Source organism: Colletotrichum gloeosporioides (genome assembly GCF_011800055.1).
Source record: "Colletotrichum gloeosporioides strain Lc1 chromosome Unknown consensus_54, whole genome shotgun sequence".
Taxonomy (NCBI): Eukaryota; Fungi; Ascomycota; class Sordariomycetes; order Glomerellales; family Glomerellaceae; genus Colletotrichum; species Colletotrichum gloeosporioides.
In genome coordinates this window covers 492,707-515,488 of record NW_025544699.1, presented here as the reverse complement: position 1 = coordinate 515,488, position 22,782 = coordinate 492,707, and the positions used below count along the sequence as shown (strand labels likewise).

Genomic DNA, 22,782 nt, shown 5'->3' with positions numbered 1-22,782 from the left:
CCTCCTTTCCTGAGCTCAAGACCACACAAAACGGCAAGTAGCAAAGGAATGGGCTCTTGCTAGAGAGATTCTACATTATATATTTTCCTGCCCTTTCTTCTCCGTACCTCTCCCGATCTGAGATCTCACACAACCCTGCACGGTTTCGCATCCCTCGCCCAAGATGCTTCTCAGACTCCGAGGGCCCGATGGCATGAGCCGCCTGACCATCGACAAGGACGAGACCTTCGGCGAGCTTGGACGTCAGGTATGATGTCTCAAACAAGTTACCGAATACTGATCTAACTCTTCTAGCTGCTTCCGAACCTTCCAAAGACGGTCGACCCCAGCACCATCACTCTTTCTAACGCCCCCACCGGCGGCGATGCTAAGAAGCTCGTCGATATTACGAACTTCAAGATTGGACAGATTGGACTGAAGTAGGCCCATGCATGATGTTCAAGCTCGAGATCATATTCTGACACAGGCAGGCACGGCGACCTCATCTTTATCAACTACCAGCACCAGGACAGTCTGTCGAATGGCGCCACCAATGGTGCCCAGCCAACGTCCCATCCTCTCGCGTCCTCGAACCGTCTCAACGGAAAGCCCATCCTCCCCACCGAAGACCTCCCGATCGATCCTCCTCCGGTGACTTCGCCCTCCGAAAAGATCAAAAACCCATGGGAAGTCGTTAAGCAGCACCCTCTCGACGACCGCTTGGACAAGAAGGATGGCAAGATTCCGAGAAAGCGCGACAAGATGTGCCGCCACGGCGAGAAGGGCATGTGTGATTACTGCATGCCCTTGGACCCATTCAACGCCAAGTATCTGGAGGAGAAGAAGATCAAGTACTTGTCATTCCACTCGCACCTACGAAAGATCAACTCCGCCACGAACAAACCCGAGCTTGGTAGCTCCTTCATTCCTCCTCTGGTAGAGCCATACTTCAGAGTCAAGCGCGACTGTCCATCCGGCCATCCGCTGTGGCCCGAGGGCATCTGCACCAAGTGCCAGCCTAGCGCCATTACTCTTCAACCCCAGCCATTCCGCATGGTCGATCACGTCGAGTTTTCGTCGCCCAACATCATTGATAGTTTCATTGACGCTTGGAGAAAGACAGGAGGCCAGCGACTAGGTTACATGTACGGCAGGTATACCGAATACGAAGTCGTGCCACTTGGTATCAAGGCAGTTGTGGAGGCCATCTACGAGCCACCTCAAGTGGACGAACTGGACGGAATCTCCCTGAACGGCTGGGAAAATCAGAAGGATGTTGATGATGTCGCAAGACTGTGCGGTCTGCAAAAGATTGGCGTCATTTGGACAGACCTTCTGGATGCGGGCGCTGGTGACGGATCGGTGGTGTGCAAGAGGCACGCGGATTCTTACTTCTTGTCTTCCCAAGAAATCTGTTTCATTTCACGTTTGCAGGCCCAGCACCCGAAGCCCACCAAGTGGAGCGACAGCGGCAGATTCGGTTCTAACTTTGTCACCTGCATCATTTCGGGCAACGAGTCGGGCGAGATTTCCATTTCTTCGTATCAAGCGTCCAACGACGCCGTTGAGATGGTGCGCGCCGACATTATTGAGCCCTCGGCCGATCCCAACGTTATGCTTGTTCGCGAAGAGGAAGAGGATGATGGATCCGTCAGTCGCACAAGATACATTCCGGAGGTCTTCTATCGCAGAATCAACGAGTACGGAGCCAATGTCCAGGAGAACGCCAAGCCGTCTTTCCCGGTTGAGTATCTCTTTGTGACACTGACGCACGGCTTTCCGGATGAGTCCAAGCCGACCTTCACACAGCTCGGTTTCCCTATCGAGAACCGTGAGTACATGGGTGAGAGCCAGGAACACTCAGCAGTCGCCAGAATCCTCAAGTTTTCGGGAGGTCAGAAGCCAGCTGAGGGTGGCCTTGAAATGTCCAACTTTCATCTACTGTGCTTCATCCACCAGATGGATATCTTGTCAAAGGTTTGTGGGCATCTTGTACTTTCAGAGCATCAACTGACAGCTGCGTAGGATGAAGAGTCACTACTCTGCCGAGTTGCGTCGCAGCACGATCTCGCCGACACATATCAGCTACGATCTACCCCTGGCTGGCAGACTTTGCAGGCGATTCTGCAATCGACTGGTGAGCGAATCCCCAAACGCCCACGGGAGTCCGGGGGCCATTCCAATTCCAATTTAATTGATGCTACTGCTTATCCGCGACCCCCTGGTACCACGGAAGAACCGCTGGCTAAACGATTTGCTGCCTTCAGGCTGAACGAGCGCCGCCCACCGGGGTAAATTCACATACCTTTGGTCTATTTTCCTAGGATTGGTTGCCAGTTACGCGTCAATGACCGTGGTGTATCAACACGATCTTCCAGGAGTCCTGGGTGTCCATTTGCCGAAGGGATAGGGTTTGCGGGTGGTCTGGCTGCTCATTTTGAGGGCCAGGTTTGTTTGTTCGGTACGGTGTTTGGGGGTCGAGGTAGCATATCGGCATCAGGGTGGCATTAGTAGCAGTTCACGGAGGCGATAAGATGGCTGCGCCTCTGAACAAAAGATATTCCAAAATAGATGCAGTATCAGTGAAGCCGTCTTCTCGCGGAATTCCGCGGGACAGTGGTGAAAATTGTTATCTTGCACATTGTGGTTGTATCCCTTTTGCAACTTCGCTACTAACCATGGTCAACCAGTCTCTCCTGCTTCTATGCTGTCACCTCGTCGGCAGATCACCTAGCCCGTAATAGAAATCATAACCGGGCGGATTACGAAAGTAGCAGGCCATCACGAACTGCTATGATGATTACTACTGCTGTAGGCAAATATTTTCCTGATCTAACAGTCGTCTCTGTCGTCTCTGTGTCAGCGTATTCACTGTTTACGCCTCTTGCTCTGCACGCACATCATGGTCATAATGGTATCCTGAGTATTTTTCAACTTTTGATTCCGCCCTAAATACTCCAGGCTATCTACAACAAAAATCAAGTCTTTTTGTTTACCCCTAAATCAGGATTTGTTTTTTCGTATCCCCCCTCCGATATCACACCATCGCCAGTAAAAAAAGACGAGTAGTTTCCGGCTAGCCATTAACTCCTTTTGAAAATGAAACAGAGAGAGGGGGTTCGCAGCTTTTGTTTTTTTTTTATCTTCCCTTTTAAACTCCTCTTCTATATTTACAACGGCTTGCCGCCGAGGAAGTCAGACCAGCGGCGGACTTCAGAGGGAATGCCCCCCTTGCGGGGAAGCTTCTCGCTCATGCACTGAGCGAAGAGCATAGCAGTCTGTCACCGTCGTTAGCATTTGCTTCCTAGCTGGGGTGTATTGTTCGTGGAATTAAGCTTACCTTGGGCTCCATGAACAGGGGAACGCCAAAGTCGACGGCGTTGCGGCGCATGACGTAATCGACGTCCATGATGGTCTTGCCACGGGCCTGGGCAAGGTTGAAGACACCGCGGATGTCGTATTTCTGGAATACCTCACGGAGGGCGCGCTTGTCCTCCTTGGGAAATTCGATAACATCGACGGTGACGTTGCCCTTGGCGTTGGACTCGATGAACTGCTTGACCTCGTTGTCGGCGGCGAACAGCTTGTAGCCGAGGGGCTGGAGGTAGTTGACAACAGTGATGAGCCAGTCCTTGTTAAGCTCACCGCCGAAGAGCAGGCCCTCGCCAGGCTCGGGCATGCGGAAGTTCATGGTGGACTGGAGTGAGGTCCAGTAGGCCTCGACGAGGTCCTTGCCGAAGCAAGCAATCTCACCGGTGGAGGCCATCTCGACGCCGAGGAAGGGGTCGGCGCCGGCCAGACGGGTCCAGGAGAACTGGGGAACCTTGGTGGCGAGGTAGTCGCGCTTGACGGCCATGGGGTCCTGGGGCTCAGGGACCTGCTGGCCGACAAGAGCCTTGGTGGCAACGTCGATGAAGTTGACGCCAAGGACCTTGCTGACGAAGGGGAATGAACGAGAAGCACGGAGGTTGCACTCGATGACCTTGAGAGCAGGCTCGCCTCCCTCCGGATCATCAGCCTTGATGATTTGCATGTTGAAAGGACCAGTGATGCGCCAGGCCTTGGCAACCTTCTGGGCGATCTCCTTGCAGCGGTCCATGGTGGTCTGGTCCAGGTTGGCAGGGGGCAAGACGAGGGTAGCGTCACCGGAGTGAACACCAGCCTGCTCGACGTGCTCACTAACGGCGTGAATAATGAGCTCACCCTTAGAGGCAACACCATCAACGTCAATTTCCTGAGCCCCCTCGATGAACTTGGTGATAACAACGGGGTGATCAGGGGAGACGTTGGAAGCAGCCTCGAGCTTCTCCTTCAAGTCCTCTTGGCTGCGAATGACAGTCATGGCAGCACCGGAAAGGACGTAACTGGGACGAACCAGGACAGGGTAGCCAACCTGCTCGGCAAAGGCCTGGGCATCCTCAACTGAGGTGAGCTCCTTCCAGGCGGGCTGGTCAACACCAATGCTGTCGAGGATCTCGGAGAACTTCTGTCTATCCTCCGCCTTGTCAATGTCCAAGGGGTCAGTTCCCAAAACATTTGCGCCACCAGTCTCCTGAAGCCGCTTTGCGATGTTCTGGGGGAGCTGACCGCCAACGGATACGACGACGCCAGAAGCGGTCTCGAGTTCGTAGATATCCATGACGCGCTCGTAGCTGAGCTCCTCGAAGTACAACTTGTCGGCAGTGTCAAAGTCTGAAAAAGGTTAGCGCATGTTAAAGTAGGGCGAACCGTATAAGTCAGAGTCCAAATGCCAATTGCGGGCTCGAGGATCTCGATAATTGACGAAGGATAAGTAGCACATACCTGTAGAGTAGGTCTCCGGGTTATACTTATGGCTTGTAAGTATTCGGTCTGTTTATGTGGGTGTATTTGGGCACTTACGTTGATCATGACAGTCTTGTTGCCCATCTCGCGGAGGGCCTGTGTAGCACCGACAGCGCACCAATCAAACTCAACAGAGCTACCAATGCGGTAGACACCGCTGCCAAGAATGATGATTCCCTTGTCATCGAAGGTAACATCGTGGGAAGAGGCGTTGTAGGTGGTGTATAGGTAGTTAGTGTCAGCAGGGAACTCGGCGGCAAGAGTGTCGATCTTCTTGACCCAGGGGCGGATGCCGAATCCAAGACGAGCCTCGCGAACCTTATCCTCGGTGCTGCCAACAGAGTTGGCGATCTGACGGTCAGAAAAACCAAGCTTCTTGGCCTTCAGGATCTGGTCCTTCTTGAGAGCCTCGAGGCCACCAGCCTGCTCCATCTCGCGGGTGCAGTCGACGAGGTTCTGAAGCTTGTACAGAAACCATTTGTCGATCTTGGTGAGCTCGTGGACCTTCTCAACGGAATAGTTCTCATGGAGCATGGCCTGGCCGACGGCGAGCCAGCGGCGGTCGGTGGGGTTCTGAAGCTCGAAGTCAAGGTCGTCGAACTTGTCGCCCTGGAACCCGACAAACTTGGGGTCGACCTGGCGAATAGCCTTTTGGAAGGACTCTTCGAAAGTACGTCCGATAGCCATAACCTCACCAACAGACTTCATGGCACTTCCGATATCACGCTTAACGTGCTGGAACTTGGAAAGATCCCAGCGAGGCATCTTGGTGACAATGTAGTCAAGAGAGGGCTCGAAGTTGGCTGTCGTGGTCTTGGTAACGGCATTAGGAAGCTCGGGGAGGCTGTGGCCAAGACCAATCTTCGCAGCGGTATAAGCAAGAGGGTATCCAGTAGCCTTGGAGGCCAAAGCAGAAGAACGAGAAAGACGAGCGTTGACCTCAATGACACGGTAGTCGAGGCCGTCGGGCTGGAGAGCGTACTGAACGTTACACTCTCCCACGACACCAAGATGGCGGACAATCTTGATGGCGGCGGATCGGAGCATGTGGTACTCCTCATCGCTCAGGGTCTGACTAGGGGCAACGACGATACTGTCTCCAGTGTGAATACCCAAGGGGTCGAAGTTCTCCATGTTGCAGACAGTAATGCAGTTGTTGTTCGCATCACGAACGACTTCGTACTCGAGCTCCTTCCAGCCCTTGAGGGACTTCTCAACCAAGATCTGGGGGGAGAGAGTGAGAGACCTGGCGGCCATGTTGCGCAGCTCCTCCTCGTTGTTCGCGAAACCGGAACCAAGACCACCGAGGGCGTAGGCGGCACGGACGATAATAGGGTATCCGACCTTGTTAGCGGCGTCGAGAGCCTCCTCGACGGTGCCAACGGCGATGGACTTGGCGATGGGAATATCGATCTCCTCAAGAGCGCGGGCAAACAAGTCACGGTCCTCAGAGACCTCAAGAGTCCTGACGCTGGTTCCAAGAACCTTGACGCCGTACTTCTCCCAGAGACCCGCGCGCTGCATCTGGACACCGAGGTTCAGGGCGGTCTGACCGCCGAAGGAAAGGAAGACACCATCAGGCTTCTCCTTCTCGATAACGTACGACACGTATTCCGGCGTTACAGGAAGGTAATAGACCTCGTCGGCGAGCGAGTGGTTGGTCTGAATGGTAGCGATGTTGGGGTTGATGAGGACTGACTTGACGCCGGCCTCCTTAAGAGCCTTCAGAGCTTGCGATCCTTCACGATGACTCCATGTTAGTCAAGTCTTCTCATTCATTGTGACTCATTCTTGGCACTCGAGACTCGAGAACAGGCAAGGAAACGAACCTGAATAGTCAAACTCGCCAGCCTGGCCAATGGCGAGACCACCACTGCCAATGACCAAGACCTTCTTAACGTCGACGCCGACGTGGGGCTTGATCACGCCGCTCTCGAGATAAGCCTTCGGGTTCGGCGCAGTTTGAGCAGCGCTGGGACGGAGCGCGCTGGCAGTAAACAGGCGCTTCTGAAGCAACTTCGCACTGCTAGTCTGAAGAGAAGCTCTGGCGGAAGTATTGGCGGCGGCAAGAGTGAAGTTGCGACCGGCCAGAGCTGTAGGGACTCGCCGACCATGTCGGAGGACGGCCGGGGCGCGGCCTGCCAAAGTGTTTGACATGGCCGACGGCATTTTCAAGGTCTTAACAAGCCAATGCGACAGAGACCGGTAGGAAGAGAGTGAAGCCTCAAGGTCAGGGCCAATTGAATGGTTTAGGACCGAGAGAGCAGAAGAATATAGCCGCCGCTTTGGAGAGTTTGTGACTCTTCTTCCTGAGCTTTGTTAAGGTTGTGGGGGGAGGGACACTGAAGTAGAACCGTAGGTAGGTCAGGTCTTCCTCTTCAGCAAAAAAAGGCGGTCCGGGTCCGAATACTCACACCAGATAAGATAAGGAAATTTTTCTCTGGGTGTTGTTGAATGGCCGATCGGGGGGCCCAACAACCGTCCAACGCGCTAACTGGGGTAATATTTCAGGCGGCCCTTTTCCTCAGGGCCCCCGTCTGCAGACCAGGGACCACTTGGCGGCCGTTATCGCAGCCTCCGCCAGTGTCACCGCAGTGACAAAACCCTCGTCCCTCGTCCACAGAGGCTGTCCTTCCCCTCAGATAGGCGAAAAATTCTGCCAAATGCAGCTGTAACAGAGTTTTACGGGGGTTCTAAACTGTCGAAACCTTCACTGCAGCATTTAATTGACCTAACGGCTGCCCCTCAATTGCGCCTTGTTTGCATCGTCTTGCCCGGTTGTTGCGTCCTTCTCGGTGTACACAGCGGGCTGAGCTTGGGCAGACAATATGCCGCATTGTTTCCATCTCAGACAGCAAAGATGCATGGCACAGTCACCCGTCACACATCAGGCTGAGCATGTGAGCAATACAAGCGGACCTCCTGTCTCCCTGTGCTCCAGCTACAGCTCCCAAAACGACAGAAACTGTGACTCAACGCTGATCTATTGCAGCAATTTCACACAACTGCCAAACGCTTGCACGCACCTTTCCCTGTCTGAGCTTTCGTGCTGCGATCTGACGTCTGGTTAAGCCCCGCCATATCTGGCATGTGCCCCGCCTTTCAATGCCGGGGAGTTCTGAATTTCCCCATCCTTACAGCCATTGGCCAATACCAATGCGCCGAACCAGCGCAAGTAATGCCGACGGAGAAGCCGGAGGACGCCAAAAACGGTGCTGGCGCCGATGAGAGCGATGAGGGGAGCTTCGATCCCTCATAAGGATCAACCAACACCCTGGTTGACACTTCATATAGTCTTCACGAAAACAGCTAGCCGTGGTCCACGACTCGCGGGTTCCATCGGTGTCCCGATGAGAATGATTCATCCAGCAGTTGCCAATGACTCTTCAAAGTGTGGTATTCCATTCGCCAACAAATGCCAGCCCAAGCTCATCTCGTGTAAGTCGTGTCCCTATTTCTTTTTTTTCTAACTTCCCATGCCGTTCATGTCTAGTTCTTCTCTAATCTCACCGCCGGGTTCCTCTCGATGAAGTTCAAATCCACCTTGTGGCCAAGCAGCTCACGAATGTTGGAAATGCCGTATTTGATCATTGTTGGTCTCTCCAGAGAGAGTCCCCAACTAGTTCTCGTCGTCAGCAAGTAATCATGATTAACACAGAATTGGATCAACTTACCCATATACTCTCATATCCTTGGGCAGACCCATCGCCTCCAGCATCTCTGGTCTGAACATACCGCTGTTACCAATCTCGACGAGCTTGTTCAAGCCCTTGTGGAAGGAGAAAATCTCCATGCTGGGCTCTGTGTAAGGGTTGTAGGCAGGCTTGAACTTGATGTCAGTGATGCCCATCTTGTTGAAGAAGATCTCCATGAACTCCATCAGACCACCCAGAGTCAGGCCGTAGTCAGCGATAACACCCTCAACTTGGTGGAACTCGGCCAAATGTGTGGCATCCACGCTCTCGTTACGGAAGACTCTGTCAATGGAGAAGTAACGCGCCGGAGGAGGCCTGCCATCAGGTCCCTTCTTGGCAGCCAGCTGGTGAAGTACAGCCGTAGAGATGGCGGTCGTGTGAGTACGGAGAACCAATCTCTGAGCCTCATCGGCAGCCCAGGGGTAGCGGTATCCGATCGAGCCGAACTTTCCATCTTGGTGCACCTGCTTAACATTCTCCCAGTAGGTCTCGTAGTCCTTCTTGTCGTCCGCAGACTCAGGGCCGGGCTTGTCCGCAACCTTGGGGTCGGAAATATAGAAGGTGTCCTGGAGATCTCTTGCGGGATGTTGTTGGGGGACGAAGAGAGCGTCGAAGTTCCAGAAGCCAGACTCGACGAACTTGCTGGTGGGCATCTCCTCGAATCCCATCTCAAAGAAGATTTGTCTGAACTCGTGGCGGACCTTGTTCAAAGGGTGAAGGGCACCGGCATTTTGGTCGGCACCGAGGGCCTTGAAGTTGTAGGGCTTGAAGTTGGCAGTCTTCCACGAGCCAGAGGCAATCATGTCGGCCGTAAGGTCCGTCTCCTCCTTCTTGATCTCGAGAGCGAACTCCGGTCCCTTCTGGATCTTGAAAGTAATGACCTTTTGGGTCTTGATGAGCTTGCGCTTCTTCAAATCCGTGATGACCTTCGAGTCATGGGTGTGCTTCTCCTGGATCTCCTTGAGTTGGGCCTGGGTCTCGTCTTGGATCGACTCGGTCTGTGAATGCACTATTAGCGCCAGGTGATTTGGACAGTTTGATACAAAATGCACTCACAGTCGCAACAAGCTTTCCGGTAGCCTCCTTCTTCACCCACTTGTTCTTGAAGGCCTTGCCCTGACCCAACTTGGTGACATTCTTGTCGCCAATAGCAGCCTCAAGCTCCTGGATCGTCAGACCCTCCAGAGCTTTGCGCACCGCCTCGAAGACACGAGCCTCATGACTACCATGTTCGGCAATCTGCTTGCCCTCGGCCTCGAGAACTGCCTCTTCGCGCTCAATTGACTCGTACTTCACCATGGAACGGCTGGCAAGGCGGTCGAGAGCCGCCTTCAGGTCGGCGAACTGGAACTCCGGGAAGTACTCGGCGGACAGGACAGGTTCCTTCACGGACAGAGCGAGAAGAATCTGGGATGTGAGGTCCCCGGAGGGACCGTTGCTTGCTGTCGCCATGATTTGGGTCGTTGGTGTCGAGATTTTGAGCCGTTCTTGCCTGACACCAAGGTTGACGATGTTCGCTCCGTTGAGTCAGAGGGGCAGCCGGGCGGGCAGTACTGGCAGAAATTTGGCTCGACCATCAAATCGGAGGGGAGTGTGGACCCTGCGCCAGATAGGAAGGAGGGGTCCTCGTATCTATGTTCCACCGATCTCCGGGTGTGGACAGCCAGGCCGCCCGGGCAGGCCCACAAGGATTACGGGAGCTGACTGCCTTCCATTCTACTGGGGAATAATGGAGGTCTTCGGACCGGCAGGCGCGTCTGTGCATCATCCCTCCATTAGAAGCTTGCCTAAGCTGTGGCGTCACTCTCGGCACCCCTGCAGCTACGGTCGGCCACCCTTATCCACGTCAAGTTGCAACGGTCGCCGAGGTCTCTGCGAATGTTTCCATCGTGAGACCGCACATTCAACAGTTCTGAACTCACATTCTCTCCGGTTGCTGGAGTATGTGAAGCGACGCCTCTTCTAACGCCGCAGCGATTTTCTTCGACACCAATGAGGCCCCAGAGCTATGGTCGATGATGCTGCGCCCGATACCCTCCCAGGCCGATCGATCCCTCCACCAGATGGTCAAGAGGATGGTGGAGGGGCCCCAGAGCTGTCGCTGCCCGCGGGTGACTCGATTACACGAGGTGCCCAAAGGCGACGACGCCGCAAGCATCGAAAGATCAACATTGGCCTTGCGAGAAAGTTCGACCTTATGACCAAGTTGCTGCAGAATCTCGATGCTCTGGTATACGCGGAACTTTGCACACTGTATTATATGGAGTATGGAGTTCGTGTTCTCGCTTCAATCAACTAGATTCTAACCCAACCGCCAGGTGTTCGATATTCCGCTTCGCTGTCCGCGTATATGGTCAACATCACTGGCTTACGCCTAAGCCCCATGACTACCCCTTAACGATGGAGGCCCCGCGCTCGCAGGTCATTTCAGTATTCGTTCCGAACCTCATATGCATTCTCCTGCACATATTCTCAGCCTTACCCACTGCCGGTGAGGCAGCCAGAGGTTATCTTCATGGCGGTGTTATCGTCGACTTCATTGGACAGAAGCCACCAACCTCGAAACTCACATTCTTGGCTCTGGACCTCATCATCTTAGCTGTCCAATGTCTGATGCTAGCCGTCCATTCTGAGCGAGAGAAGCTGCGACCGCTTGTACAGCCTTTCTGGCCTCAAGTTTTAGGAGGACAAAACACAGCAACATCGACCCAAGATCACGACGCCGAAGAAAGGGGCGTACACAGGGATGCACCCGGATTAGAAGAGGAGGGCACTGAGAGCATAGAATTACAGCCCCTAAGACCCAACCGGTATGTGGAGGCCAGCAATGAAGGAGAGAGGAGCCGAGACAGCAGTCGATCTTCTCGCTGGGTTCGCTCGCTGAACGGGAATCATCTCTTCGACGTGCTCACTTCAGGGAATGGGGTTCTCGGCGAATTTCACATTTCTCACACGATTAGGAACGCCACCACAGACTTTCGCGGAGCAGCAGGGCATTCACTACAAACCTTGGGTTATACTGCTGCGTTAACTAGGCTCTCGGCGATGAGGAGAATGCCCCGTTTAGAACGCAATCAGAGGAATCAAAGATAGTGCAAATGGGTATCACAAAAGTCTTAATGCCGACTGGTCTTCAAATGGCGCCGGTGCACCTTGGTATCTTACGCAATCTTGCGACCAACATTACCCACACCGCTGCCCTTTACAGAAACAAGAATGTCACCCGACTCGTCGTCGTCCACGTCCCTCAAACCCCAACTGCTTGCGCCAAACGTTCGCAAGTCCCGGGCCAAGCCAACCATCTCCTCCGTACCTATGACCTCTTTCCCTATCCTCAATCTGCCCACATCCTCGGAGCCCATGGCCATCATCGTCAATACCGTGCTGGCAGACGACATGCTGACACATCCTCCCTGTGCAATATTCTCCAGCAACTGGTAGGCACAGTTTTTTCCGATATCTTCAGGCACGACACCACCTACTGGGGGCGCGACAACATCCGCCGAGTAGAGGACGCCAACAGAGCTCGATTCGGCGACCAAACTCAAGCCAAATCCAATACCTGTCCGCGTCTTGGACTTATCAGCCGCCTCAATGAGCGGCGCCTGGTCATACTGAGCCGCAATGTGGATGTCTGAGACCAATGCGTTCAAGACCTCTCTCGCGGAGTGGATCATTCTGCTGTTGTTGGACGCTGAGACTCCTGTGCAGTATGCGACACCTCGTATCCTCCTGATCTTGCCGGGGTTTCGGTTCAGATGAAGCGTTTTCGGAAGCCGGACCTGGCTAGCGAATCGAAGCTCGACGATGCCTCCACCACCTCTGCCACCCTTTCCAGGGCAAGATCGTTGCAGAACCCTCAATTCAATTCGCGCTGGTGGGATTCCAAATAGACCGAAAAGAGGTAGAATAGCTGTGCGGAAGGTGTCGACAGAGATGTCGCCGGTCTCGGTCGCAGAGGTGATGACACCAGGCCCCATAAAACGGACGTTGACATGAGCTTTGGAGAAAGGCGCAAGGAGGCAGAGTGGCAGGAGGAAGTATGTGACGCCGCGCTTGTTGTTCGCCGGCAAGCTGTGCTCGATGACGTCGCCTTCGGATGCGCCAAATCCAGCAATTGTGCCGGTGATCAGACCTGGGTTGTACCTGATCGTGGTACCGGTGTATGAAATCTCCACAGAGCTTCCATTGGTGACGGCTTCGAGGAGTCGGAGGAAAGAAACCTCATGCGGCGCAAGACCTGGATGTGTTGGCGAGGAACTGCGGATTTTCGATATGTTGACGGGTCGTCCCGTGAGAGTGGATAGTACTAATCGTTGCGCAAAGGACCGATGTCCTGTAAATCGCAGCCATTCCGGGGCGGAAGACATCGTGCCGGTGTTTCGTGGCTAGCGATGCTCGAGTGACCGAGAAAAAAAAGTTAGGTAGACCGAGCAAAGCGAGTCTGAAAATTATCTTTTTCTGCCACGGCGTGGCGGCCGGGAGCATTGTGCACAGCAGGCGGTGTGGCTGTCGGTGGGCTTTCTGATAAGATAAGACGATTCCGCGCTGCGCGTACCTGGGTTCAGGGTCCATCAAAAAATCTGACCCAACCCGTTCACTACATTTCCTTGAGCTTCCTTTGCGTCAAACTCAACTCTTCTCTATTTCTTTCAATGTCGACCAACTTCGCCTCTCCTTATGTCTCATAGAGCTCTCTTTCGTGACATTACGTGTCGAAACACATTCATTTGCCTGTCCTGTCTCTCGTTATTAGGGACAGCTGCAACCCCGCAATCATGGGCTACCCGACATAGCTCTCGATTGGCCCGCTCCCGTATCCAGAGACGAAACGCCCAGCATATCGACCCCTCGACGACCGAATCTACTTCCGATGAACCTCCAAAAAGCGCGGCAGCTTCACTTCTAGAAGAGTTGACGCAAAAGAAAAAGAAGGGAGAACCCACCTGGCGCTTCTTTGAAAAGAATGCGGCAGGCAAGGTCAAGGCCCTTCAGGGCGAAGATGCGTATAATGATTCTCTAAGCGGATCGAAAGCGTTGGAGGAGGGCCTCAAGAAGAGCATGATAGCCAATATCAAGTCGACCCTGTCAAGTCTTCAAGGCGGCGGACTTCTGGCCCCGTTCGGAGTCAACGACATCGATTCCATCGCAAAGGATTTTGAGGCACAATTTGAAGGAGCGAATACTCCAGAGGAGATGACGGAGACTATGGACCTGTACATCAAGAGCCTGGAAAAAAAGCTGGAAGAGAAGGGATTTGATGTAAGCGGATTCGACGATTCGAACCCAATCGCAACATTAGGGACGATCCACGAGGCGGCACAAAAAGACCCGTCGGAGAGAAGGAGTGATCCGATACCACAGATACCCGAGAGCGCGTGGAACTTCAACCAGCGAAAGCGCATTTCACGATTCAACTCTGTATTAAAACGAACCACGAACCAAATACGAAGAGGAGAGGAGCCAGATGCGAAGACGATACAAACAGTCTGGAAGCTTTACGGCTTGACGAGGCCAACTCTATCCAAATCATGGGCTAGTGTGCCCCATGAGGTATGGGATATACTCTGGCAAATATTGTCGGTGGACGAAACCAGGAATCCCGGCCGACTGACATACCTCTCAATGTTGGCCAGAGACTTAAGCGAAAACCAGATTCCTCTCAGCCCATCCCAGCAACTGGTGACGATAGAGGCAATGTTTGTTGATGGCTGGGATGCCAAGGCGATCGAGAGTTGGAAGAGATGTATGGCAACATTGGGCGATAGCGGAGCAGAAAACTTCCAAGAATTCTGGGAGCTCGGGGTGCGCATGTTCTGCCAAAAGGGGGATATTGTCCAGGCAGAACGCGCAATCAACAAGCTATTGGAACAACAGCTCGATCCCCGCATCATGGTACCGTTGATCAGAAGCTGCGCGGCAGATCCAGCAGAAGAGTCAAGACAGAAAGCATGGGACACCTATCGACGGATGAGAGATCTGCTTGGTCCTTCGATGGGGCTAGAAGACTACGATCTGGTCATCTCATTTTTCTTGATAACAAACCAGACGATTCAAGCCCTGCAAGTTTTCGTCGACATGATGTTTTCAGGAACGGTCGACGTGATGAAACAAGACGTGTTGCCCTCCAAGATTGGCAATAAGTTTTTCTTCGGGAAATGGCTCAAACGATTGATCGGTGCGGGGGATCTGGATGGGGCATACAGCGTCTTTCAGCTCATGCAGTCGAAAGGCATCGAGGCGGCTAGTATCCAGATAAATGGCCTCATCGGCGCTTGGCAAAGATCAGGAGGAGCCGATAACCTCCAACTGGCGGATAGCCTTGCGTGGTCGATGATCCAATCTCGCATCGAGTTTGTCAAGAACCGCCGTCGACTGTCATGTATGGATGGGTCTGCTCGCATCGTGGAGGTGTCTGATTCCCACGCCGAGCTCGCTGCGGTCCCAAAGGCAACGCTGGAGACTTTCTCTTTACTCGCCGAGAATTACCGTCTCCGAAGCTTGCATAACAAGCTGGAGGAGTTGTGGGACGCCTCGAGAGAGGCAGAAATCAGCCCAGACGCCTTCATGATGAACCAGCTGATCGAGTCTTTCTCCCAAAAGGGCGATCTTTCTGAAGCAAAGGAGGTATATCAGGTACTCGTCCACAAGCGACAAGTGAAGCCCGACCCGTACACCTTTATGGCGCTCTGGAAGATGCTAGCCATCAACAGACTTCACACCGTAACCGGAGATATGCGCATCGCAGAAATCAAGAACGCACGAGAGGTGTTTGCGGAGACTATCCGCTTTGCTCACGTTTTCGAGGCCGAAGGTTTCGACGGTCAGTTCGCAAGGAAAATCCTTCACTCTTTCCGCCGGTTGAAAGACAACCCTGGAATCGTCGTAGCCCTGCAGACACTCAAGGTAGTTTTCGACTGGACGCCACCAGAGATGCTTACTTTCGAGATGCTATTCGAAACTACTAGCCTGAAGTTCGATACTGGACCAGCTAGGCAGAAGCTGCGGTTGGCCAAGCGCAACATGGACGCGTTCGTCGAGGCACAGCCGCGACAGCCCGGAGAGCCCAAGACACTCGAGGAGATGACGCAGAAGCAGCGAGGGCAAGAGATGTCCGGTTACCTTCAGTCGAAATACATCAAGGAAATGGGTGTCATTCCAGAAGGTTTAATGGAACAAACGGCTGAAGAGATGGGCGTGTATGATATTCTCATCAAAAAGCCCTAGGGGCAAAAGTCCTCTCTGTATTATGTAGACTAAGATCTGTACACTTATAACGACACCTATCATGACTCCTCCACCATATCTTGTAGCAGTGACGTTCCGAATGCCATGTCTGTATAACCAATAACGGCGCTGCACCGTTCAGTGTGTCTAAGCAACCACGTCCTTGCCACTTAGTCGTGATCTTCCTCTGTCAATCCAGGACATCCCTCCATCTCTGCGTCCGGATATGTGTACTTGCACCAGAAGCAATAGTTGTGCTCCTTTCTCAGATACTCCACCAACCGCCGCAGCTTGTCTGCTTCCTCCAACTCGTTGAACTTGTCCAGCTCTGGATCCTCTTCATCGAGGTCCTCCGCCGTAACGTAAACTGTCTGCTTCTTTCCCAGCGCCATCCGGTCGTCCTCATCTTCCTGGTCATCCTCGTACGTCGGCAGCCGCGACAAGCTCTGCTCCAAATCGTGCTTCATCTTCCGATCCCTCTCCTTCTCCTCACGATGCCTCACCAGCCCGCGCCATAGCACGTTAATGGACTTGAGCGGCCTCGACTTGGCCCCCGTAGCCAACTTCTTCTTCCTCTCCTTCAGCTCCGCGTCTTCCACAATCTCCCCATCTCCGACACCCAGCTCCTTCTCCTCCGCCATCCTCTCTGCCATCCTCTGCGCCGCAAAGACCTGACTCTGCACTCGCGCCGTCTCCCTCTCCTGCCTGATGCGATCGCGGTACTCGAGCGGGTCGATCTTGACCCTCTTCCCCTCTTTCACCTCTTCCTCGAACCTCTCTGCCGCCTCACGCAGCTTGCGCTTCCTTTCGCTTTCCATGCCGATACCCCCGCGACCGTCCTTGATCTCCACAGCAATCGGCTCTGTCCTCGCAGTGGTGTTGCCGTCGGCACCCAGCGCGCCGCCTTTGAAGCCCATCTTAGCCATCATCGCAAGACCCTTGCTTTTCTTGGCAGCCGCGTCGTTGAGCATAGAGCGCGAGAGGGCTTTTTCGCGGGTGGCTTCTTCCTCGGCGGCGAGTTCTTCTTTCGACTTGACGCGTCCTTTGATCTCGCCTTCGCGCTTGAGGCGCTGGCGGCGTTGCAGTGACGTTTCTGCGCCCCGTGATGAGGTTGGCGGGGGCTCGTCGAAGGTCATGTTCATGTAGTCGTCTTCATCATCAGAGGCGGCGGCCTGTTTTGGATCCATGGCGCTGGGCGGATGTAGAAACCTCTGGCGGTTCACAGTGTTGTGGATGCGTGAGCAGATGTAAGTGAGAAAGAAAAGTAACCAGGAAATTTGATTCGAGGCTGAGAGACGGCTTGTGTGATGGCGCAATCTCGCACTTTCAATACCCAGGTCAGATGAAGTTAGAGGTGCCCGAGTACAGTGTCATCTCATTCAGGAAGCTCGCACGGAAGCAATATAAAAACTGATGTGTTTTGGTTGTTGCGAGGAAGGAAGCTGAGTTGAATGAATGCAGGAAAGATGCCTGGGACTTATTGTGGAGGAATCGGCGCTACAACCAGCTGCCACCAGGTGTCAGTAGCCTACTATGGGTCGAAGCCAACCTCAACGCACTTGACATGCTCAACTCTAACTCCCTGTCCAGAGATACAAGAAAGTGATGCTCCGAGGGATTTTTTTTTCTTTTTTTTTTCATTTATTGAGCTAGTGTAATCTAATTGAATACTATTCCTCCTTTGGAAACTCTGACTTCCAAATACTCTCAGCGATTTATACATCACTATTGTTACTTCGAAATCTAAGAAACAAAGCAATAAAGGGGATAACATTTCAACCTTAGGAATTTCAGCTAGGAACGTCATTTCATATTGTTCTAGCTGCAAGCGTCCTCTACTCTGTTATCTGAGTTTGTCCGTGTAAGTGACCGAAGACCAACAAGTGTGACAAATCGACCGATCACGAATGGGCTCGAGAATATCTCAACTCGCGACGCCTACCAGTACCTAGGTAAGGTTATGTTCTGTTCTGATACGTTGTATTGCAGACAGTAGGCAAAGTTTCTCCAGCAATTTATGAAGACATTCTGACCCGAATCCAGGCACCAAACTAAGCAGCACCTCTACTAAGTTTGTTGATGATACTGAAAACACGAATATTCAGCCAATTTGATGCGCGAACCAGGTCTGACAATTTCCCTCGAGCGCCTGTAGCTGTCTACTTGAAGCTGACGCGGTATATGGATAGAGCATGATTTTTGGCCGAAGATGTAGACACTTAATTCCCATACAAACGGACTCACGAACTTAGGACGAAGGCTTTGAGATAAGTCTGTTTGCCTCGAAATCTTTTCTATTCCGGTCTTCATCTTCCCATCCAGACGTCTCGGCCTAGAAACAGTGGCGCCAACCCATCCTCATGCTGGTATTCAATACAAAGAGAAAACAAGATGCCGATAAGCACGTTAAACTTTTAATTACGCAAGCAAGCAGACGGACAACGGATATGTCTACCTGTGTCTCGCCCTCTTCCTGCCCGCCTTCTCCCTCTCGTAAGCATTGGACTCTCTGCCCTCCTCGTTCTGGATCTCCGCCACGAGCCTCTTGTACTTCTTCTCGTATGCCTCGTCCTTGGCCTTCTTGACGCGGAGATTCTCGCGGGCCATGAACTGGGCGTCCTTGCGCAGCTCGCGCATGGCGCCCTTGCGCTCCTTCTTGTGCTCCGCCTTGAGCTTGGCCATCTCGGCGCGCTCGCGGTCGGGGTCGTAGTGCTTGTTCGGATCGAAGGAGTCCTCGAACTTGGGAATAAAGGTCTTGATGGCAAGGGGCTTGTGGTGGTGTAGCTCGAGCGGGCGACGGGAGAGCTGAGCGATCTTGAGCATGCGGTCCAGCTTGACCTTGGACTTCTCCACTTGCTCGCCGAGGGCCTCGGGGAACTTGGAACGGCAGGCCTTGCTGTTTAGATGCGCGACGAGGTTCAGGGCAGGCTGGAAGGTCTCATAGAAAGCCGACTTGCCAGTCCATGTGTCAGCGGCGGCACCCAGGAGCTGGACGGTGGTGCTTAACAAAGCGGCTTTCGTAGACTCAGCCTCCTTGCCGGATACACCAGTGGCGGAACAATCCTTTGGGGAGAGCTGGCGGAGCTCAATCTTCTTCGCATTTGCTAGGCGAATACCGTCCGCAGGCTGGTGAATAGGGAAGCTTCCCGTGGCCGGAGGGGCTGTGGGAGCCAGGGCGGAAAGGGTGTTGAGGCAGTAGCTCATGACCTCGGGGACGTAACGCTTGGAATATTGCTGGTACTGCACGGCCAAGGTCGAGAGGTAGGTGCCAATAGCGTAGTCGTTGAGGGTCTGCGGGATCTTGCCGCCAAGGTAGCGCCCGATAGTGAGCATTGCAGGTGTCGTGACTTGGTGGAAGTGATCTGAAGTTGGGAATGTCGACCCGATCGCAGCTAGTAATGTCAAGTCTCCCATATGCAGAGCAAGAGGACGTTCTTGGCTAATTGTCTCGAGATGAGACCGGTACTGCACGGCAATCTCGATGGGGAACATCTTGGCCAATGAGTGGATGTGTCGAACGACACTCTCCACTGCTTGGAAAGACGGGCTACCATCACTGCGATCGCTGGCTACCAAATCGACAAGTGCTTTGGCAAAGTTTCCAAGCTTCTCCTTGTGCCTGCTGTCCAGCTTTGGATGGTATAGAGCTCTGATGCGCTGCACGATGGTAGGCATCTTGTCGCTGGGGTATTTCTGCACGAGAGCCTGCAGCTCATCGTAGCTTTGCGGGCATGGAAACGTGAATGGCAATTCGCCCTCCACAGCCATCTTGTCGCCTGTAGGCGCGCTTGTGAAGATTGAGCTCTTGGCTTCTTCTTCATTGAGCAGGCCCTTGGTAAATTCGTCGTCCTCGTCTTCATCCTCAGCCTCTCCCTCTCCCTCACTGTCCTCGTCAGATATCTCTTCCTCTTCGCTGACGGGTTCGAGATCCGAGCCACTGGCAACCAGGTCGTCGTCGATAATAAAGTCGTCCTCATCGTCGAAGCCGAGTTCGGTTGCGGTTGGGCGAGTCTTGATTCCCTTACCAAGGCCGAAGTCCTCGTCCTCCTCTTCAGTGATAAACTCGAAATCTGGCTGCCCAGCGGTATCGTCTTCCATTTCTTCATCCTCATCTTCTTCATCACTGGAGACGGGCTCTCCGTTCATTCTCTTCAAACGCTTCTCCTCAAGCTCCTTGAGCCTCTTGGATTCCTCTTCCGCCTTCTCTTCGTCGGTCTTTGTACGCTCGGCGGGCGCAGCTCTGCGATCCTGGACGAGCTTCTTGAGGCGCAAGTCGAAATCCTTGTCAAAGGTAGCTCTATCAACGCCAGCAATCAACCTCCCTGAATCATCCGACTTCGTAGTATCATTCTTGCCGCCAGCGAACAGTAGAGCCTGAAGGTTTGGCAACTCCTTGTCCAGCTGCAATCGTAGATCTTCGTCCTCGTCCTTTGCAACCTGGCGCTCGTACTTGTACGCCTTCGATTTCGCAATAACTTCCTCCATGACTTCCTTCTTTGACTTTTTCCTCTCGGGTTGGTCGTCGCCGGCATCCTCGTCTCCCAGTTCACCAGCACGAGCGCGCTTCATTCTCTTTGCCAGCATATCCGAATCGTCGCTCTCGAAGCCGTTGAGGTCGTCTTCGTCAAAGTCGTCTGCGAGTGCTGAGCCGTCCAGGTTGATCGATTGACCCATGTGGGTCAGTTCTGTGAGTGGCTCGGCCTCCTCGAGATCGAAAAGAGAAGTCTTCTTGTGTGACCTTTGCTTCTCCCGGGCGAAACGTTCAATCATCTTTTCCTCCTCGGCCATTGCTGGGTCGTTTTCACCGAATCGACGATCGAGTATTCCTCCGACCTTGTTTCGCTTCTGCATCTCGACGAGCAATGTCTCTCGGCGCTGCGTTTGCAATTAGCAGATGGTCCTGCGGTCAATGAGCTACTCTGCGTACCCTCTGCTCGCCAATAGACTTTGCTACTCCAGGACGACCGCTGATTCCCTTTGCGGCGGCTCCCGCGGGAGGTCTGTTGCTTGTGACATCGAACTTGGGTCCTCTTGGGTTGTGCTTGAGGTCAAACGGATTGAATTGCTCTCTGATTTGCCCCAGGGCCGCACTCTTCTGCAGGCGCTTGTCATTCTTCGCTTTCTCCTCCTGTGCAATCTGGCGCTTTTGCTTTTTGGACTTTTGCGGTCCGATGATCCCCTGCTCCTTGAGGGAGGACTTGAGCCTTTTGAGCTGCGAGCCGGCCATTTTGTCGAGTGTTCCCCAAAAATGGTGTCGGTTTCGCAACTGGGGAATGGCAGGCACTAATCTTCCAAAAGTTTTTTGAGAGGGACTGTGCCTTATCTTATCGATATAGTGGGGAAAAGGCGGTGGCGCATGGCAGAACCAGCGGCGAGCTTCACTCACCCAGCTTCCATCGTCAGCGAGTAAGGAAGCTGGCCTCCACGCAACCTCGACCAAACCTCACCCCAAATCCCGCCAACACTTCTTCCGAAAGTGCTTGCGACAAGCTACTTTACAATGTTTCAATAGCCTCGCATTCAAAGATTTTCAACATGACTTTCATGTCATTTATTCGTGATGAGCGCATCGTCCTGCTGGGGATTGGTGTCGCTACGTTCGGCATGGTCACCATGATGACCCAGATGCTGACGTACATCCGCGACGAGAACGAAGTGAAGACATCACCTCCCAAGACGCAGTATATTACGCAGGAAACAGAGGACTCGCTTGGTCTCGAAACGCTTGACAAACTTCTCTGCCATCCGAATTTCTCTATCCGGGATGTCGCAATTAAGATCCTCTGCGACCGTGCAGTAAACGACACCGACACTGTCCGATATCTGCTTTATGGCATTACCCGGCCTGACTACGATACTCGCATGCGGAGCCTTCGTGCTCTTGCGACTTTGACGGGTCAGACCAATGGTGAGAAGCTTTCGTGCGTTTGCGGAGCGGAAGAGCTGACTGACTTATAGACTTTGCAGAGGGTCTCTCCAAACTGCACACATGGAGAGCGTACACGGCCCTCGTGCGGTCCCTTGAGCTAAGCTTGGAGGATGTGGAACACACCAAGCTCGATGACAAGTACTGGGACGAGTATTATCTGCGCGACATGGCCGAACGGTTCTGCCTCATGTTTGTCCTCGAGCTGGTTACCAAGTACGGCGCCGACATGCTGGTGAAGGCCAAGTTTGTTGAGAAATGGCTGGCGAAGCAGCCTTGGGGAGACACCGAGTCCGAGGTTCAGGAAAACTTCATCTACTACATGGAACACAAGAACAACCGTATCGTCGACATCGTTACCAGGATTGCACACACCACCGCTGGCGCGAAGGCCATTGTTGCCTGCAAGTTGGCGTCCAAAACGAATTTCAATCTCACTCCGGATGCGAATATTGCTGGCTTTACAATTGCATTGCAGTCAACATTGTCAAATGCCGAGGGCGATGAAGGCCAGCAGTCCGCGGAGCAATCCGTAGAGCAGGTGCCCCGTACCAGAGAGCACTCGGCGGAAGAACAACGTCTGAGACGCCGACATAGAGAAGCAATGGTCTTCAATGATGGCACACGACCTATCCACAGAGAGGACATAATTGAGAGAGGCCACGACTCGCCCAGCTGAAAAAAGCGGAATATCTATCGAAACATGTTCTGCCCACGGCTCCTTACCATGGATTTACACCCTGTCACGGCGCATCGGAGAATGAATCAGGGGCTACTGAGTAGGCTGCTGATGGCATGAAAACGCGCACTCGATTCGGAGAAGAAAATTCCTGCAACTCAACACGGCCCGGTGCGGCCGATAGCAGGGAGTACCCCGAGACCGGTAGCGCGTCAAGATTAAGCACCTTTTTGCCGACGGCCTGTTGTGGTTTTGTAGCACGTGGAAGAGGGCGCATAATTGCAACTCATTTGCAATTCATTCCCTTCCGAGGCGAGGTGGGAGATCCAATGGCAAGTCGTGTACGCACACGCCAGAATGGCATAGACAACGCGTCTCAAAACGCAACAGAATTGTTGCCTACAGATTCGATAAGAATGTGAACCAAGCGCAGTGAGATTCCGCTCGGGCTA

At 53.4% G+C, this 22,782-nt stretch overlaps 9 protein-coding genes across 9 annotated transcripts; 4 read left to right on the top strand and 5 right to left on the bottom strand.

Annotated features, from left to right (window-relative positions):
- Positions 1 to 163: 163 nt before the first annotated feature.
- Positions 164 to 2,274, top strand: GCG54_00004649 (Nuclear protein localization protein 4; the record flags this gene model as incomplete). The annotated part of the gene is made up of 4 exons (XM_045404695.1): positions 164 to 247; positions 295 to 419; positions 471 to 1,956; positions 2,005 to 2,274. The coding sequence occupies 4 exons, from the start codon at positions 164 to 166 to the stop codon at positions 2,272 to 2,274; spliced, it is 1,965 nt and encodes a 654-aa protein (XP_045262638.1).
- Positions 2,275 to 3,149: 875 nt separating this feature from the next.
- Positions 3,150 to 7,026, bottom strand: GCG54_00004648 (Carbamoyl-phosphate synthase arginine-specific large chain; the record flags this gene model as incomplete). Its single annotated transcript, XM_045404694.1, has 5 exons — positions 3,150 to 3,257; positions 3,320 to 4,671; positions 4,783 to 4,807; positions 4,861 to 6,542; positions 6,633 to 7,026. Coding segments are annotated over 5 exons (3,561 nt in total), but the record flags the coding sequence as incomplete, so codon positions are not given.
- Positions 7,027 to 8,292: 1,266 nt separating this feature from the next.
- On the bottom strand, positions 8,293 to 9,950 carry GCG54_00004647 (Phenylalanine--tRNA ligase alpha subunit; the record flags this gene model as incomplete). The annotated part of the gene is made up of 3 exons (XM_045404693.1): positions 8,293 to 8,422; positions 8,478 to 9,496; positions 9,555 to 9,950. 3 exons carry the CDS (start codon positions 9,948 to 9,950, stop codon positions 8,293 to 8,295), a joined length of 1,545 nt encoding a protein of 514 aa, XP_045262636.1.
- Positions 9,951 to 10,506: 556 nt separating this feature from the next.
- On the top strand, positions 10,507 to 11,591 carry GCG54_00004646 (DSC E3 ubiquitin ligase complex subunit 4; the record flags this gene model as incomplete). Its single annotated transcript, XM_045404692.1, has 2 exons — positions 10,507 to 10,763; positions 10,817 to 11,591. The coding sequence occupies 2 exons, from the start codon at positions 10,507 to 10,509 to the stop codon at positions 11,589 to 11,591; spliced, it is 1,032 nt and encodes a 343-aa protein (XP_045262635.1).
- A 68-nt stretch (positions 11,592 to 11,659) lies between these two features.
- On the bottom strand, positions 11,660 to 12,868 carry GCG54_00004645 (RNA 3'-terminal phosphate cyclase-like protein; the record flags this gene model as incomplete). The annotated part of the gene is made up of 1 exon (XM_045404691.1): positions 11,660 to 12,868. One exon carries the CDS (start codon positions 12,866 to 12,868, stop codon positions 11,660 to 11,662), a length of 1,209 nt encoding a protein of 402 aa, XP_045262634.1.
- Positions 12,869 to 13,178: 310 nt separating this feature from the next.
- GCG54_00004644 (uncharacterized protein) lies at positions 13,179 to 15,725 on the top strand (the record flags this gene model as incomplete). Its single annotated transcript, XM_045404690.1, has 1 exon — positions 13,179 to 15,725. One exon carries the CDS (start codon positions 13,179 to 13,181, stop codon positions 15,723 to 15,725), a length of 2,547 nt encoding a protein of 848 aa, XP_045262633.1.
- Positions 15,726 to 15,895: 170 nt separating this feature from the next.
- GCG54_00004643 (G patch domain-containing protein 11) lies at positions 15,896 to 16,912 on the bottom strand (the record flags this gene model as incomplete). The annotated part of the gene is made up of 1 exon (XM_045404689.1): positions 15,896 to 16,912. One exon carries the CDS (start codon positions 16,910 to 16,912, stop codon positions 15,896 to 15,898), a length of 1,017 nt encoding a protein of 338 aa, XP_045262632.1.
- Positions 16,913 to 18,176: 1,264 nt separating this feature from the next.
- On the bottom strand, positions 18,177 to 20,952 carry GCG54_00004642 (putative nucleolar complex protein 14; the record flags this gene model as incomplete). The annotated part of the gene is made up of 2 exons (XM_045404688.1): positions 18,177 to 20,600; positions 20,653 to 20,952. The coding sequence occupies 2 exons, from the start codon at positions 20,950 to 20,952 to the stop codon at positions 18,177 to 18,179; spliced, it is 2,724 nt and encodes a 907-aa protein (XP_045262631.1).
- Positions 20,953 to 21,260: 308 nt separating this feature from the next.
- On the top strand, positions 21,261 to 22,330 carry GCG54_00004641 (uncharacterized protein; the record flags this gene model as incomplete). Its single annotated transcript, XM_045404687.1, has 2 exons — positions 21,261 to 21,633; positions 21,684 to 22,330. 2 exons carry the CDS (start codon positions 21,261 to 21,263, stop codon positions 22,328 to 22,330), a joined length of 1,020 nt encoding a protein of 339 aa, XP_045262630.1.
- Positions 22,331 to 22,782: the final 452 nt, after the last annotated feature.